Source organism: Strix uralensis, chromosome 15 (assembly GCF_047716275.1).
Source record: "Strix uralensis isolate ZFMK-TIS-50842 chromosome 15, bStrUra1, whole genome shotgun sequence".
Taxonomy (NCBI): Eukaryota; Metazoa; Chordata; class Aves; order Strigiformes; family Strigidae; genus Strix; species Strix uralensis.
Genome location: NC_133986.1, coordinates 12,380,120 through 12,393,713, shown reverse-complemented (window position 1 = coordinate 12,393,713; position 13,594 = coordinate 12,380,120). Strand labels below are relative to the sequence as shown.

General features: G+C 50.8%; 2 protein-coding genes across 5 annotated transcripts in view; one reads left to right on the top strand and one right to left on the bottom strand.

Annotated features, from left to right (window-relative positions):
* The window catches only part of CCDC9B (coiled-coil domain containing 9B), a 49,191-nt gene extending 43,677 nt beyond the window's left edge, over positions 1–5,514 (top strand). For 2 of the 3 annotated variants that reach the window (XM_074885116.1, XM_074885114.1), the window contains one exon: positions 3,917–5,514. The gene's annotated coding sequence lies outside the window, so the exon portion shown is untranslated. The remainder of the gene's footprint in view (positions 1–3,916) is intronic. The other variant, XM_074885115.1, reaches the window with a different exon arrangement.
* Positions 5,515–6,086: 572 nt separating this feature from the next.
* On the bottom strand, positions 6,087–13,237 carry INAFM2 (InaF motif containing 2). Of its 2 annotated transcripts, XR_012631023.1 has the most exons (2): positions 12,288–13,237; positions 6,087–11,803 (listed from the first exon to the last, which is right to left on the bottom strand). XR_012631023.1 is itself a non-coding variant. In XM_074885118.1 (1 exon), the coding sequence occupies exon 1, from the start codon at positions 12,981–12,983 to the stop codon at positions 12,561–12,563; it is 423 nt and encodes a 140-aa protein (XP_074741219.1). In that variant the 5' UTR covers positions 12,984–13,237; the 3' UTR covers positions 11,959–12,560. The 2 variants fall into 2 exon arrangements, 1 of the variants encoding a protein (XP_074741219.1); XM_074885118.1 differs by lacking the exon at positions 6,087–11,803 and having other exon boundaries at positions 11,959–13,237.
* Between the last annotated feature and the right edge of the window lie 357 nt (positions 13,238–13,594).

Below are 13,594 nucleotides of genomic sequence, written 5' to 3'. Positions count from 1 at the left end.
GTGTGGTGGGGCTTTCATCCTTTGCTTCAAATAACAAGGAATAAATATTTACCCGAAGTGCAGGACTGGAATCCCTGGAGAATGTCCAGAAAGTCCCAGAGAAGTAAACGATACACAAAAAGCACAGAAGCTTTTCCCTGAATTCTCTTGAGAAAATTAATCTTAACATCTTTAGAGAAAATGCAGCTGGGGGTAGATTTCCAGAGCAGCTCCAGGGATCTGACCCTGCAGCTCTGGCTGACGTAAACAGGAGTGGGGCAGGCAGGGCCTGTGTGCTGCAGGACTGAGGAGGTCGGAAGAGGTCAGCTTTCTGATGCAAACCAGTGCTAAAGGTTGGTGCAGGAAGAAGTACGAGCAGAAACCAACGCTTCCCAGTACAGTTACGAAGCTACCAAAGAACAAACCAGCTTCCTCAAGGTTCAAGAGACAAGAAGATACCGTCCGCTGTTACATCTCGGAAGTCGGCCTCGGACTGGCAGGGTTGAGGTCTCAAGGGCTTGACTTGAATAGCGTCGGCCTCCCCCGTCCTTCCTGCAGCCCACACCACCCTCCAGAGCCCACCATCATGCTACGGGCATTTCAGATTCCCAGACCATGTACCACCCAAGTGGAGAGTTTAGTCCTTGTGCAGAATTAGGGAGTGGTATGGTTTAATACAGGACTTGCCACGATTACCTCCGTGCGTCTGGAGTGATGGAAAGCCTTTCCATGGCACGACATGGGAAAATACTGTTAACATTGGAAAACACAGGGATTATGTGAGAATGGTTCAAGAGAAATGTGGTTGGACTGAAGAAACACAGGGCAGGACTTTGGGGATGTTCAGGGTATGGTTCTCTAGTCTAGCAAAGTGAAAGCAGAAAGTGATGGAGTTGTGATCTGCATAAATACAGTGGGGTAGTAAACACCAGCGAAGAGAAGAAACATTCAAGCCAGGAAACAATGCTGAGGTGAGAATCAAGGTATTGAAGAAGCCCGTGAATTATGGGAAAATTAGAAAAAGGTTGTTACCTGTCGGAAGACAGAGGACTTGGCAGCACACCGTGGCCAAAGCAAGGACCACTGTCACCTTGGCAGCGGGCCTGAGCAGCATGCTTTGGCAGGGGTTGGGTGACATGGTGCTTGTGACGGCAACAGGATGAACTTGAGGACAAAGTTGTGTGTGGTCCTGTCAAAGTTGGTGACCTCTGTCAAAGCAGGTGCTTTCACTGACACCCAGAAGAATCAGTGCGCACATCTCGCCTGGAAGCATAGGCTCTTTACTCCTAAATCTCTGGCACCTTGCAAGAGCTTCTGTCTCTTCCTTGGTTTGTCAGGGTGACTTGAGGGGAGAAGGAACCGTTAGAAGCTGTTAACGCGTTGGGAGTCATGGGCCAAAGCTTGTCGTTGGCTCACTGTACTTCCTTATGGCTACTTACTGAAGCCCAAACATAATTTAGGGCTCTAACAAGCAAGCTGTTGCCATTCTAAACACTGAAAACGGAGCTGCTCTTGTAGCCTGCAGTTGCTGTTACTGCAGAGCTGGCAGAAGGGAGCACGTGCCCCCACCTCTGCCACCTGCGTTAACCCTCTTAATGTAAACCCCAGTGAAAGGGGGTTAAACACACCATGCTGTGGTCGGCCATGCCAAGGGGCACAGGCCCATCCCCCTTCCTGCCAGCTCTGCTGTTGGGAAGGAACAGATAGACTGGAGGGAGTGACGATATCTTAAACCACTCCAACAGGAATCTCCTCCAAAGACTCTCTTTACATATTTAAGCTCATCGAGGGTTGCGGTGATAGTTTTTCTACCAGTGGCAAATCTAGACAGGATTAGGATTTTTTTTTTTCCCCTTAAAGAAATCAGTTCTAATTCAAATGGGAATTAACTCCAGGGTGTCCAGTGGCCTGTGCTAGGTAGAAAATGTCTCATCATCTTACTGGTCTTATTTCCGGCCTTACAGTGTATGTTGGAACAGCAGATATATATATCTCTATTTAAAAAAAGCTAAGTGAGAAAATCTGGTATGATGATGTCTAACAGATGGTCCTTGCACATCATGTCTGAGTTTGCCATGTGGTATTTCACTGAGTGGTCCACCAAGAACAAAATTGCCACTGGGAACTCTGGACCTGCCGCACGAGAGACCCAACAAAATTCTGTCTTCCAACCCAAGCAGAGGATGGCTGGTGCTAATCTCAGCTGCAGGAAGAAGGGCCACATTCCAGGCCTCATCAGCTACATCCAGCTGCAGCTTTCAGGGACATCGTATAGATCCACCCCCCGTGAGATGAGATGTAACCAGTAGGTCCTACAACAGACCGTGGTTGGCTTGGCTGTGAAAGCCATCCCAGGGACGTCCCCTGTCCAGTCAGGCTTGGTCAGGCTGGGAACTGGGAGAGCCCAGCAGTGAACTGCATTGATCCTCTTGAGTGGCAGCGACGCATGGGGGGCAGCTTGGCACCAACCCCCTCGCTGAGGGTGGCAGAGCCCTGGGCAACACACAGCCCATCGCTTGCCTGAGCCTGGACTTGCAGCAGCCATGGCAGCGCAGAACTTGCTAAATCTCCAGCCAGCCCTTGAGTTACGCGTGGAAAAGAGGATACAGTGTGAAATGAGAGAAATGCTCATCACTATGTCTGATTGCTAAGAGAAATAATGACTTTAAAGCCCACCAGTGTCGTGGCTGTAAAGACTCACTCATGCCCAGAAAGGTGTCTGTATTGGAAGGATAACATTGCAGAAATAGGAAAGAGAATTGTCTACCAGCACTAATAACACAGGGCTGTCAAAGAGACTTTTGAAACCATTAGTAGTAAAATAGATTAACAATAAACAGAGCTAGCTCTGGAGTCAGTTCAGACTTGTCAAACAGATTTTATAATATTTGGACCACCAAATGCAACTCTGAAAAGCTGCTTCCTGGCCCTTCCCAGCAGCATTATAATCCCAAAGTGAGCTGCTGCAACACTGAGCACCCCTCAGCAGCAGGACACGGCCAATCCTGTCCGTTGCACACATACAGGACAATGAAAAATGTCTCCAGCAACAGTCTTAGGATCGCCTCTTAGGTGAACACAGCATTGGTCATTTCAGTACCTCGGGCATGATTTCAGTGCGGTTCCTTATCAGATATCGGAGGCTGTGACCTTAAATGATTCCTTTAGAGGTTTCCTTTTCATGCGAGCCAAGCTTACTATCGCCTCTTCTGCCTTCATGATATTTAATCTGTTTTTCTTTTTATATTGCCCCTCTGCCCTTTCTTGGGAGCTTTGGGTACTGAAATCTGCATCAGCAAAAGGCAGAGCTATGGATTTAAACGTGGATGCAGGAAAATGCCATCTCAGCAATTCTGAGCAGCACCCAAGCATCTGGCAATTAGAGGGAGAAAAAAAAAAAAAAGTCTGCCTTTCCCAATTAAAACCAACATATCTGGGTCTGGAGGCAGCTACAGGACAGCAGGCTCCACTCACAGGTTGGTTTTTTCACTAGAGAAAAGCTGATACCCCCTTCTGCCCTCGGGTGAGCACAAGTGCTGCACCCCCAGGCCAGGTTTCAGGAGAGGACCACAAAGCCCTGCCCAAACCCAGCCCCTCCTCTTGTTGCACCAGGTGCTGTAGAAGCACACACAGAAAGATGGGAAGATTGTTGTACTTGGGACAAAAGGAGAGAGTAAAGCAGACTTACCTGAGGCAGAGGAGGACGGGGAGCGTGTGTCATCCCGAGCTGTCATTCAGTTCACCCCCGGGCCACGCAGCCCCGCTGCTCCCCTCGGATCTGGCAGGAGATGCCTGGGTTACGCCGCAGTGGTGTCCCCCAGGCAGCCCCAGCCCTGCACGAGGGTCAGGCTCAAACTCAGCAGACATTTTTAATTTACTGCTCAGCAGTTCCCCAAAGACTGATAATCCCGCTGCTGTCTCTGCTCTCCTTTCACAGGATAACGTGCTGAAGGCGGTGGATGAGAAGAGGAGCACAAGCTTGTCCTCGCTCTTTTACCTTTTATGAAATCAGCTTTCAGCACCTGCCCTGTGCCCTTCAGCACCCATTCACAACACGGGGGTCCCCCTCACCACCCCCACTCCCAGTTTTGGCATCACCCTTTCCTCCCCGTATGCTGAAGCACAGGGAAGGCTACACACACTCCCAGCCTACAAAGAAAACACCATCAGTTAATCTTTTGTATTTGTTTTGCCGATATTGCAGCTGTGTGGCAAGCCAATGAAATGTCTACTGGATGCACTTTATTTTATTTAATAACTAATTCTGTTTAAAGTTAAGATTTAGGTTTCTGGGCACAGCACCCATTTCCCCCGCTGCGCCGGGAGGACAGCCAGGGCTGTGCCAGCTCTCCCTTGCTGCTGGGCAGGGAGCAGGCAAACTGACAGAGCATTAGGAGACAGGGTGAGAGGCGTTACGTTGTAGTTCAGTAGGTGGATGAAAAAATAGCGTGGAGAGCAGCTCTCGTACTAGGGGTTTGTATGTGGTTGAAGTGTTGGCAGAGACGTGTGGTAGTGGCGTGGGCCGTGGGGCACGAAGGGGAGCAAGTGTTCTTCAGTTCAGCTGCGGGGTGCAGGTGCTTTTGGGAAGCACATGCCACCCACAGCCTCCTCCCTTCAGCAGGAGCAGCAGCCCAACCTGCACCTCGGGACACTCTGCTTTTTTCTAAGGAAGGAGGCTGCTAGCTTGAGCAGGTATGTCTGCAGCCCCACAAAACACCCTGCCCACTTCCTAAGACCAGGAAGGCTCCGGTAACCGGAGATACCTGCAGCTCTATGTGCCAAGCAGGGCAGGAGAAGGACAGCACAAATGCTACCACCTTCTTTCTCCACCACACGCACAAAGGAGTCAGCAGCAGGACCCAGGCCAAAGTAGAGCTGAAGGTCTAAGGCTTCCTGTCAACTGCTTTCACCTTCCTGGTTGTGCCTTTCATAGCCTTGTGCTTGAACAAGAGGGCAGCAGTTCCCCTGGAACCTGCCGCGCAGACATTCTGACCTGGCCTTAAAAGACACCTTTCAAACCGCGGATCTGGATGAGTATTTACAGGCATAAATGTGCAAGAAGCTCAGCTGCCTGGGCTTCCACGCAGCTACGGGACTCACAGCAAACTAGGACCTGGCTGAAATACAGCTACCGATTCCGGAGAAGGCAGGCACAAGGAATAACACAACAGAGTTTCTGACTTGTGAAACACAGAGCAGAGAGGGTATCGCCCTGAGTTTGAAGCACTGTTCTAAAACTTGATGTAGGAGTAAACGTACATGCAGACGCGTATGCGTGGAGATTTATTGGGTTTCATTGCAGGATGCATTCGCTAACCAAAGTGGCAGACTGCCTTGGTGATAAGGTTGGCACGTGTGGACAGAAATACTGTATGCTGGTTTAATAAACTAATATTTGCACAGATAAACATTTTGGTTTTCCACATAACTTAGATCCACAGCACCTATCTCATGAAGGACAAGCCTGGGAATTTCCTCTCCGTGCCAAATTCAGGAGAGTTTACTGGTTTCAGACCGGGTATTATCAAGAAACAGAGTGTGCAGCTTTCATGTTTTATCAGTAGAAACATCTTCACCCCTCCAAAGCCCAGACTGAGTTTATTTGGACTTCTCCAACAGATAAAAGAACAGATAGATAAAAGCCAGATTGTAAAACTGCTCCAGGTCGTGGAGATTCTCCATGACTATTAAAGGCTGATTTCCCTTATCTGACTGGCTCAAAAACCTGCTTACAATTGTTTATTATTACTTTTTACATCACGTCATTGACCTCAGTCTTGGCCCAGTCAGTCATCCTCAGCACAGGTCAGGACCTGGCTTGCCTCACAGTCCCTGCAAAAGTCTCAGATCAAGATCCTGTTGCACCCCAGCAGCAGTCGGACACGCAGCCAGAAACTCTTACAGTGCCCCTGGCCCAGCACTGAGCTGTAGAGATAAACCCAACTGCAGTTGTTGCGGGATCTTCTCGCCCTAGACTCCCTTCTGAAAGGAAAACCGTCACTTTCCCCCATTCCCTCCTTTTTCTCCTGCAAATCCAAGTAACTTTGCATTTACCAATGCCTAGGAAGGACCGAGTCTGTACCAAGCTCCAGGGATGGGACTGTACAGATACTGCCTGTTCTAAGTGTAATTTTTTTTCCTGCTTATTAACACTTCGCTCGAATGCACTTTGGTTGGTGCCTGGATTGCAATTTTTCAGAAACCTGTGGCTAGCTGTTTCTTCTTTACGGTGAGAGAAAGGACTGAAAAATCTGATGTAGAGGGATTATTTATATGAAATAAAAGTTGTAATGAGGAAAAAGTTCCAGTTTCTTATTGTTTCTCAGTCCCACATGTAGAGTTTTCTGAATTGAACCAGTAATCTCTGCTTTTTAGAGCAACAGCTCCAATTTGGATTGCTTACCCCTTAGGTAAGTGCCTAATGCTTGGGCTCTCTCAGCGACCTCACCTGCAGAGCTCAGCGAGCAACAGCAGCCCGCTCCTAACACCAGGCTCCTCCCAAGGCAGCCAAGCTGCCTCCCTGCCACAGCCCTTCTCCTGCCAGAAAACAGTGATGGCAGCTGGCAGAGTGCAAACTCATCTGCCTGAAGAGGTGCCTGTTTCCTCCCAGCAGTGGTTGGTAGCTCAGGGATTTTGTGAAAGCTCTTCTAGCTCTTCCACACAACAGACAAGCAGCAGCGACTTGCAGGCAGAACACATTTTTCTTGAAACTGAAAAACCAGCTTGCCACTAGACGCTCTTCTAGTTGGCAAAACTGACCATCAATCTCAACAGGGTAGCTCTGTAGCTAAAATCCGTTATCAAAATTGATTCCAGACTAGTGAATCAGCTCTTGTATAAAGACATCAATTTAAAAAAACCCACGCCAAGGACAAAAATACATCTGGATAAAGTTGGAGATACTTCAGTTTCCAAAGCTTTACCAAGCCAATTACAGCAGGAACCAACAACATGATCCCACCAGCAGCTCCCGCTCTCTGTTCCTATCTCAGCAAGTCCAGTACCTACAGCAGAAGCGTATCCACCCAGACCACCAGCAAGTAAAGCCCTATGCAGAGTCTAGAAGCAGAAATAACAGAAATTCACTGATTTTCTACACCAGTTCCCCTCCAGATAAATTGGTTGCAAATGTCATAGGAGCCTGAAGCTAAACTGGCATTTAGTCAGAAATTTTTGTATTTAAAGTGCGTAATACAGTGGTTAGTGCTTTTTAAGTTACATAAAAAGCTTTTTAAGTCAGAGGCACAGAGCAGGAGCAGGGTACAGCACTGCTGAGAAGTTCAGAACGCTGCCTGCTGCCTTCCCTTGGAGAGGTAGTACAACAACAGCTCCACCAGTTCACAGGCTCTGCCGCTACTGGCAGGCAAAGCCAACGCTCTGGGAATTCTGCAGTCGTCTGCCATCACACCAGCTTAGTGCAGCCACATGACAACCGACCGAGGCTCTCTCAAAACTGCTCCAAAGACACGCGGAACGGCCAGAAGTCAAGCTTCACCTCCTCAGCTTTGTGCTCTAGCTCGGGTACGACTGTTTCTTACACCACTCCCCTCTCCACACACTCCAGCACCTCCAGGACTCGCAGCCAGCTATCGGTAATACTCCCCCACCCATGCATGACCCTTTCCAGAGCGGCCCACTGAGATCGGTTTTGACTTCTCTGAAGGAGATCCCCGACGCCCAGCAGCAGCCACTGACTTTGTTATCAACACTACACCACAAGACTGCTTTTCAGCTACTCTCGTGAATTAAGCCGAGATCTGGAGTAAAAATACCACCACCTTGTCAGAAATACAGCCCAGCCCCAGGAACCTGGGATTAAGATGGTAATTAAGCATTACATCAGCAGAGGCTGCAAGAGAACACGCGTGGGGAAGAGGTAGCTTTAGAAGATGAAAATGTAATCAGCTGCTGGAGAGTATTACATGCTCTAGTAACCTTTTTTCCAGCTATTTCCCTTTCTTCTGGTGCCTCTGCACGTGAGCTACACCAAATGCACTCTCCTGGAACAAATTGAGCAAAATGGGGCAAGACCAGCGTGTGCAGGCAGAGGGCTGTACTCTACGTCAATAAAGAGGCATCTACATGCAAGGAAGGAACCAAGAAGGTTCAAGAAAACATCCTCTGTTCTAGATACACCTTTGACGGGACACATTAATAATTCTTCACTTATTATTCCTCCTTTTGGGGAGCGCTTCCATTATTTCAGAGCTTACAGTTCAAATCCCTCTGCAAGGATCTAAGCAGAGGCAGCTTTACACAGTGCTGGAGGGTCACCGTCATCATGTGAGAGTTGGACAAGGCAGTATCGGCAGAAATTTTCTCACAAGTCCAATTCCTCCCTTACGAGACTCTTCTCAGTCAGAAAGGAACAGCAGAACATGACCTGGTCTTCTCTCCATCCTCTTAAGAGATTACTGTGATTAAGAATCAAGAAATTAAAGCTACTGTGGTATTTACCTTCCCCTGACACTTGACAATGATACATTCTGTCACCGTGTTTCAGAACTAAGTTGCACCTGAAGCACAAACTACGGTGATCTCTGTTCTCTCTGCCACAATTTTTTAAAGGCTCTTAGAGGAGGAAAATCTGGAACTCAAGCCCTAAATGACAGAGACTCAAATCTTGGAGGAAAAGGTAGCATTATTAGCATGTTTAATCAATAAAAAACTGGGGTAAAAAAATAGAAGCACAGATGCCACTATTTCATCCCTATTCTCACAGCCATCACGCTTTTACAGGAGCATCCCACAGATTGAAGTTTTGAGACTTGTTAACTTCCTTATATCACTAAGGCCAAGGGCCTAAGACCCAACATTTCACCCGTCTTTGATTATCTTCTTCGTCCAGACTGACTTTCAGACAACTCCCTTTCAGGCAGATCTGTACACACTGGGGATACGATATGGTTCTGTTTGCGAGTCACATGCAGGACAGCATTTGTGTAAAGTGACTAACCCTCACCAGCAATTCCAAGGAAATAACAGTACAGAGCACGAGGTTACAGTGATTTCTATCTAGGAAGCAACACAAAAGCCTGCGCCTTATCTCGCCTGATACAATTACACTAAGTGAACTAAATTTTTTTTTTTTTTTTTTTTTTTTTTTTTGAGGAGCAATGAAGGGAAAGACTGAATTGGAGCTGAAGTAATACAACAGATAACATGACAGTCTGCCTTTTAAACCTCAGGTTTACCCAAGACTGGAGACCGCACCATTTTAGGGCACTAAAAAACTATGTTCAGTTGCAGATGAGTGTCTCAGCACAAAGATGGCAACATAATGCAAAAATTCTCAGTCCAAGATGACAATCTAGCTGTTATCTGTTGCAGCCAACCTAATTCCCCAGAAATCCCTAGTACCCTGAATTTGTAAAAGTTAGCTTACACCTAGAAACCAGTCCAGACGAGCCTTTTTCGTTACTAGAAGTATTTGCAAAGTGCACTTAGTCACCAATTTCTTGGACAGTCTGCCACAAAGAGAGCAGCAAGCACCAAGACTGGCTCATCGCAGGCTGGCAACAGAAGGATCTCCAGGGGGACCTTTTTCCTAACGAGGCCTACGATTCCTGGCTAGAGAAAGGATGGAGAAGGGATTTTAGCTGAAGACTCTAGGCCCAAAAGGGCTTTGGAAAACAAGGCTGCTCAAATCACAAAAGCTCCCTGGCCATTAGGCCAGCAGCCCACAATCCTTCTGTGTCTTTACAAGCCAAAGCTTCCCCCCCTTGAGTACAAGAGCAGTGAAGTAACAGGATGCTCCAAAGCCAGCTGTAACAGGTACAGAAATAAAAGCATTTCACTTAAATCTCAATTTGTCAGCAGAGGAGAAGATGCAAAAACACAGTCTGGAAACTCATCAAGCCTGCACTTTCATACAGGAATGGAGACAGCCACAACCACCTTTGTCCTGGCTCATCAACTATTTTTAGTCCCAGAAAGGGAGGCAGCCAGCAGCAATGGGTCGATTCCCTTTGCTAAAGCAGATCTGAACGCTGTCATTGTCCCAACCATCCCGTGCCACCGAAACCGCAAACCAGGTGAAGAGTTTTGAGTTGTTCCTGCTCCTGAACACAAGGCATCTCTCCGCAGTTACATGACAAGTTGGAAGAGGGCCACGCAGCCCATTTAATTCAATTCACTTCCTCTTCCATCTGCTCGACGCAGCCATGCTCTATTAGTCTTCTGAGAGCAATTGTATTTAAAGTGAAAAATGCCAGGAGTTTGTATATCCAGCATATGCTGGATGGGCCGTCAAAGCCACTACAGATTCACCAGCTCTCAGCTGCAGGCCAGGACCAGAGAAATCCCAGCATCTGTGTCTTTCCACCCAGCTTTTATTTATCTTCAAAGGTTTTAAAAGTTAAAACACAAGCTCCCTCCCAGAGATGCTTCCCAACTGGTTCTGCATTTAGTACTAGAGCCAACAAAGACTAAACTCGATTGGCACCAAGCAATGAGCCTGGCTTGTTTCTCTTTTACTCGTTCCTCCCTCAGAGCACTGCAGAAACCTTTCCCCCTACAACCGGAGGCGCACACCAAGGAGACAAGCAGCACCCTCCTCAGCAGGGCCCAGAGCTGCTTCACGCGTGTGGCAGCCCCACAAACGGGTACCCACGCACCACAGGCAGAACCAACGGAACAAAATCACCCGCTGCTGCAAGAACAGACAAACACGGGGCTAAACCCGGCCAACTGCCTGGCCCAAGCCAGGATCCGGTGCAGCTGCCAGGACACCAGCACCCCTGCCGCTGCGGCCGATGGACTGGAAGAGTTTAGAAGCAGCTCAGGAGGTAACAGGGGAGCAGGGCAGCCTCCTGCTAGAGCGGCGGCTCCGGGCTTGCAGCACCTTCACCAGCTCTTCTACCCACCCTACAGAAGGGTGGCAATGGTCACACACACATGCTTTTGGCAAAAATGACTTAAGTATGATCTTTTTTTCCTTCCCACCAGCTAGCCACCTTCTTTAGCACACCAACAACATACCAACTTTCCTGCGTGCTCTCCAGAAAACAGAAAAGGAGGGTGGAAGATCGCACCCAAACCACTCCCTCCTTTTGCTCGATTTCCTTCTGGAAACCCTCCGTTCCTGGTTTCTACCTTGAACAGATGCTGTAAAGGAATCACCCAGCTGATGACACAGGCTTAATGCAGCACCAGGTATGATACAGCTGTTTCCCCTCCAACTTTAAAAAAAGTAAAGTCCCATATTTTACAGTAACCTTCACGATTTGCACAACTGAAACACATACACCACATCTGAGCACGTTTTCATCCCTCAGCAGAGGAAATCTCAACTCCAGGGATCATTTCAAGGGACGCAGAACAGCCTGGCAGCCTCACAGTTAAGGCATTCAACCGAAAGCATCAATCTGAAAAGCAGCCGCTCACAATGACAGAGGTCTTGCAGTTTCCTAGTTGATAGCTCGCATCCCACAGTAATTACAGGTCTTTTTTTTTTTTTTTTTTGCACACAGAACATTTCTGAAGACTACAGGGCAGGAAAACCTCAAGCTGGGAGGAAAACCTGCCCAGGGCGCATCACGAGCTGGCTGGCACAGACCGACCTCCCGACAGCACCGGCGCCAGGGTGCCACAGAGCCAGCGAGGTGCTGGGATGGTGCGTGGGCTCAGCCACCCCACGCGGGGAAGAGCACGGGTGTAAAAGCCAGGACGCACCGCGCCGCCCACCGCCGCAGCTGCCCCTCGGCGCCCGCTGTGAGCGCTCCACCGGCTTCTGTCAGGGAAGACCAAAGCTCTTCTCATCACCAGTGCTTAGACGCCAGGATTAGCAGGAGTTAGGCTCGCATGGAGGTTTCTCCAGCCTCACCTAAGGAGACCAACGACAAATGAATCAACATTATATGCCACAGTTGCTCATTACAGCCAGCAAACCATTTCTGCTACCCGGTGAGCCCTTCCTGTTCAACATGCCTCCCAAATCATCCTCCCAGCCCCGAAGAGAACATACTGTATTACAGAGACTTTCATATTGGGAAAATATTTTAATATAGTAAACAAGTCAATTTACCTTTCACATGTTTTTAAATAAGTTTATGCTCATCGTTAAACAAAACTGTTTTTACTTAAACAATGGAGTACAGCCTCTAAATTCATATTGTTCCCAGCTGATCCTGTAAATAGTTGAGGAATTTTGGACACCGATATCCTTTTATAGGTAACAGACTGGCATAAACAGCGAAGGAATTCAATGCAGGTTCAAAGGGAGAAGCTAGCCCTGGTGAGGAAAAAAACGAAGCCACAGAATTCCCTTTTGAGGAAGAACGGGGGAGGGAAAAAAAAAAAAAAGATACCGCAGTTCTCCCAAGTAAAACCGCTTCCTTCCCCCGCCGACCCCCGCGCCAGGTCAGTCTCCAGCCCGAGCTCTTCGGGGCTCGTCCGCGGCGGGGGTCGCGGTGCCGCCGGCCTCCCTCCCCCGCCGAGCCGGGGGGCTGCATCCCGCTCCTCCCGGGCTCGGCAGGGCCCCCCGGGCGCGGCACCGGCCTCCCGGGGCTGAAGCGCGGCCGCTCCCCGCAGTCCGCAGGGCCCGGCCGGGGGGTGGTGGTGGGGTAGCGCCGAGGGCCGCCTCAGGGGCTCCCGCGCACCCGGCGCAGCGTGGCGGAGCCCCCCTCAGCCCCGGGCGGCGGCGACGCGTCCGGACGGCCGGTCTCGGCGAGGCCGGGGTCAGGGCCCGTCGGCAGTGGCGGCGGCTCCTGCGCGGGTCCGGCGGGCGAATGGCTGGCGGCGGGGCCCGGCGGCGGCGGCGAGGCGCGGGGCTGCGAGGTGGTGACGGCGGGGCCGGAGCCGCCGCCGCCGCCGCGTACCGGCTGCCAGATGAGGCTGTAGTAGACGGCGAGGACGATGGCGGCCAGCGAGACGGAGAGGACGTAGGCCAGCACGGTGGCCAGGCGCACCCACTTCTTGTTGGTCTTGGCCGCCATGCGCGCCTTCTTGTCCCCGGTGTAAGTGGCGGGTTTGCCCCGCTCCGCCCCCGCCTCCTTCTCCTTCATGGGGGCCCGGCCCTTGGCCCGCTGCTCCACCGACCCCTCCGTGGTGGGGCCCGGCCCGGCTCCGCCGCCGCCACCTCCCGCTCCACCTCAGGACATGCCGCCGCCTCGTGTCGCGGCCCGCGCTGCTCCGGCGGCTCGGCGGGGCGGGGCTTAAAGGGGCAACACCGCCCGCCCGCCCGCGCGCGCAGTGGGAGGGGGCGAGGGTTGTGGTTAAAGGGGCGATGAGGGGTTGGTGGCCCCCCGCCACGGGGTGTGGCTACTGCGCCTGCGCGGCCGCCGCTGAGGGGATGTGAGGGGATGGCGGGCGCTGTGCCTCGCCGGTATCTCGGTCGGTCGGTCGGTCTGTCTGCCTGCTGGAGCCCCCCTGCCCTGCGCCGGCCAGCCCCGGGGGTGGAGGGCAGCGGTAGGTGCGCGGGTGAGGGTGTGTTGGGGTTCTGCCTGCCGCGGCGGGTGCCCCCGGGGCCTGTGGGGTGGGAGGGCCTCCTCCTCCCTGAGTGGGGCGGGAGGAGTGCTGCAAGGAGGGGTGAGCGTGAGGAGGGCTTCTGGCAGAGGCCTCGAGGAGGAAGGTCAGATATCTCCCCTCAGCTTTCTCTTTTGGAGGGGGGTTACCT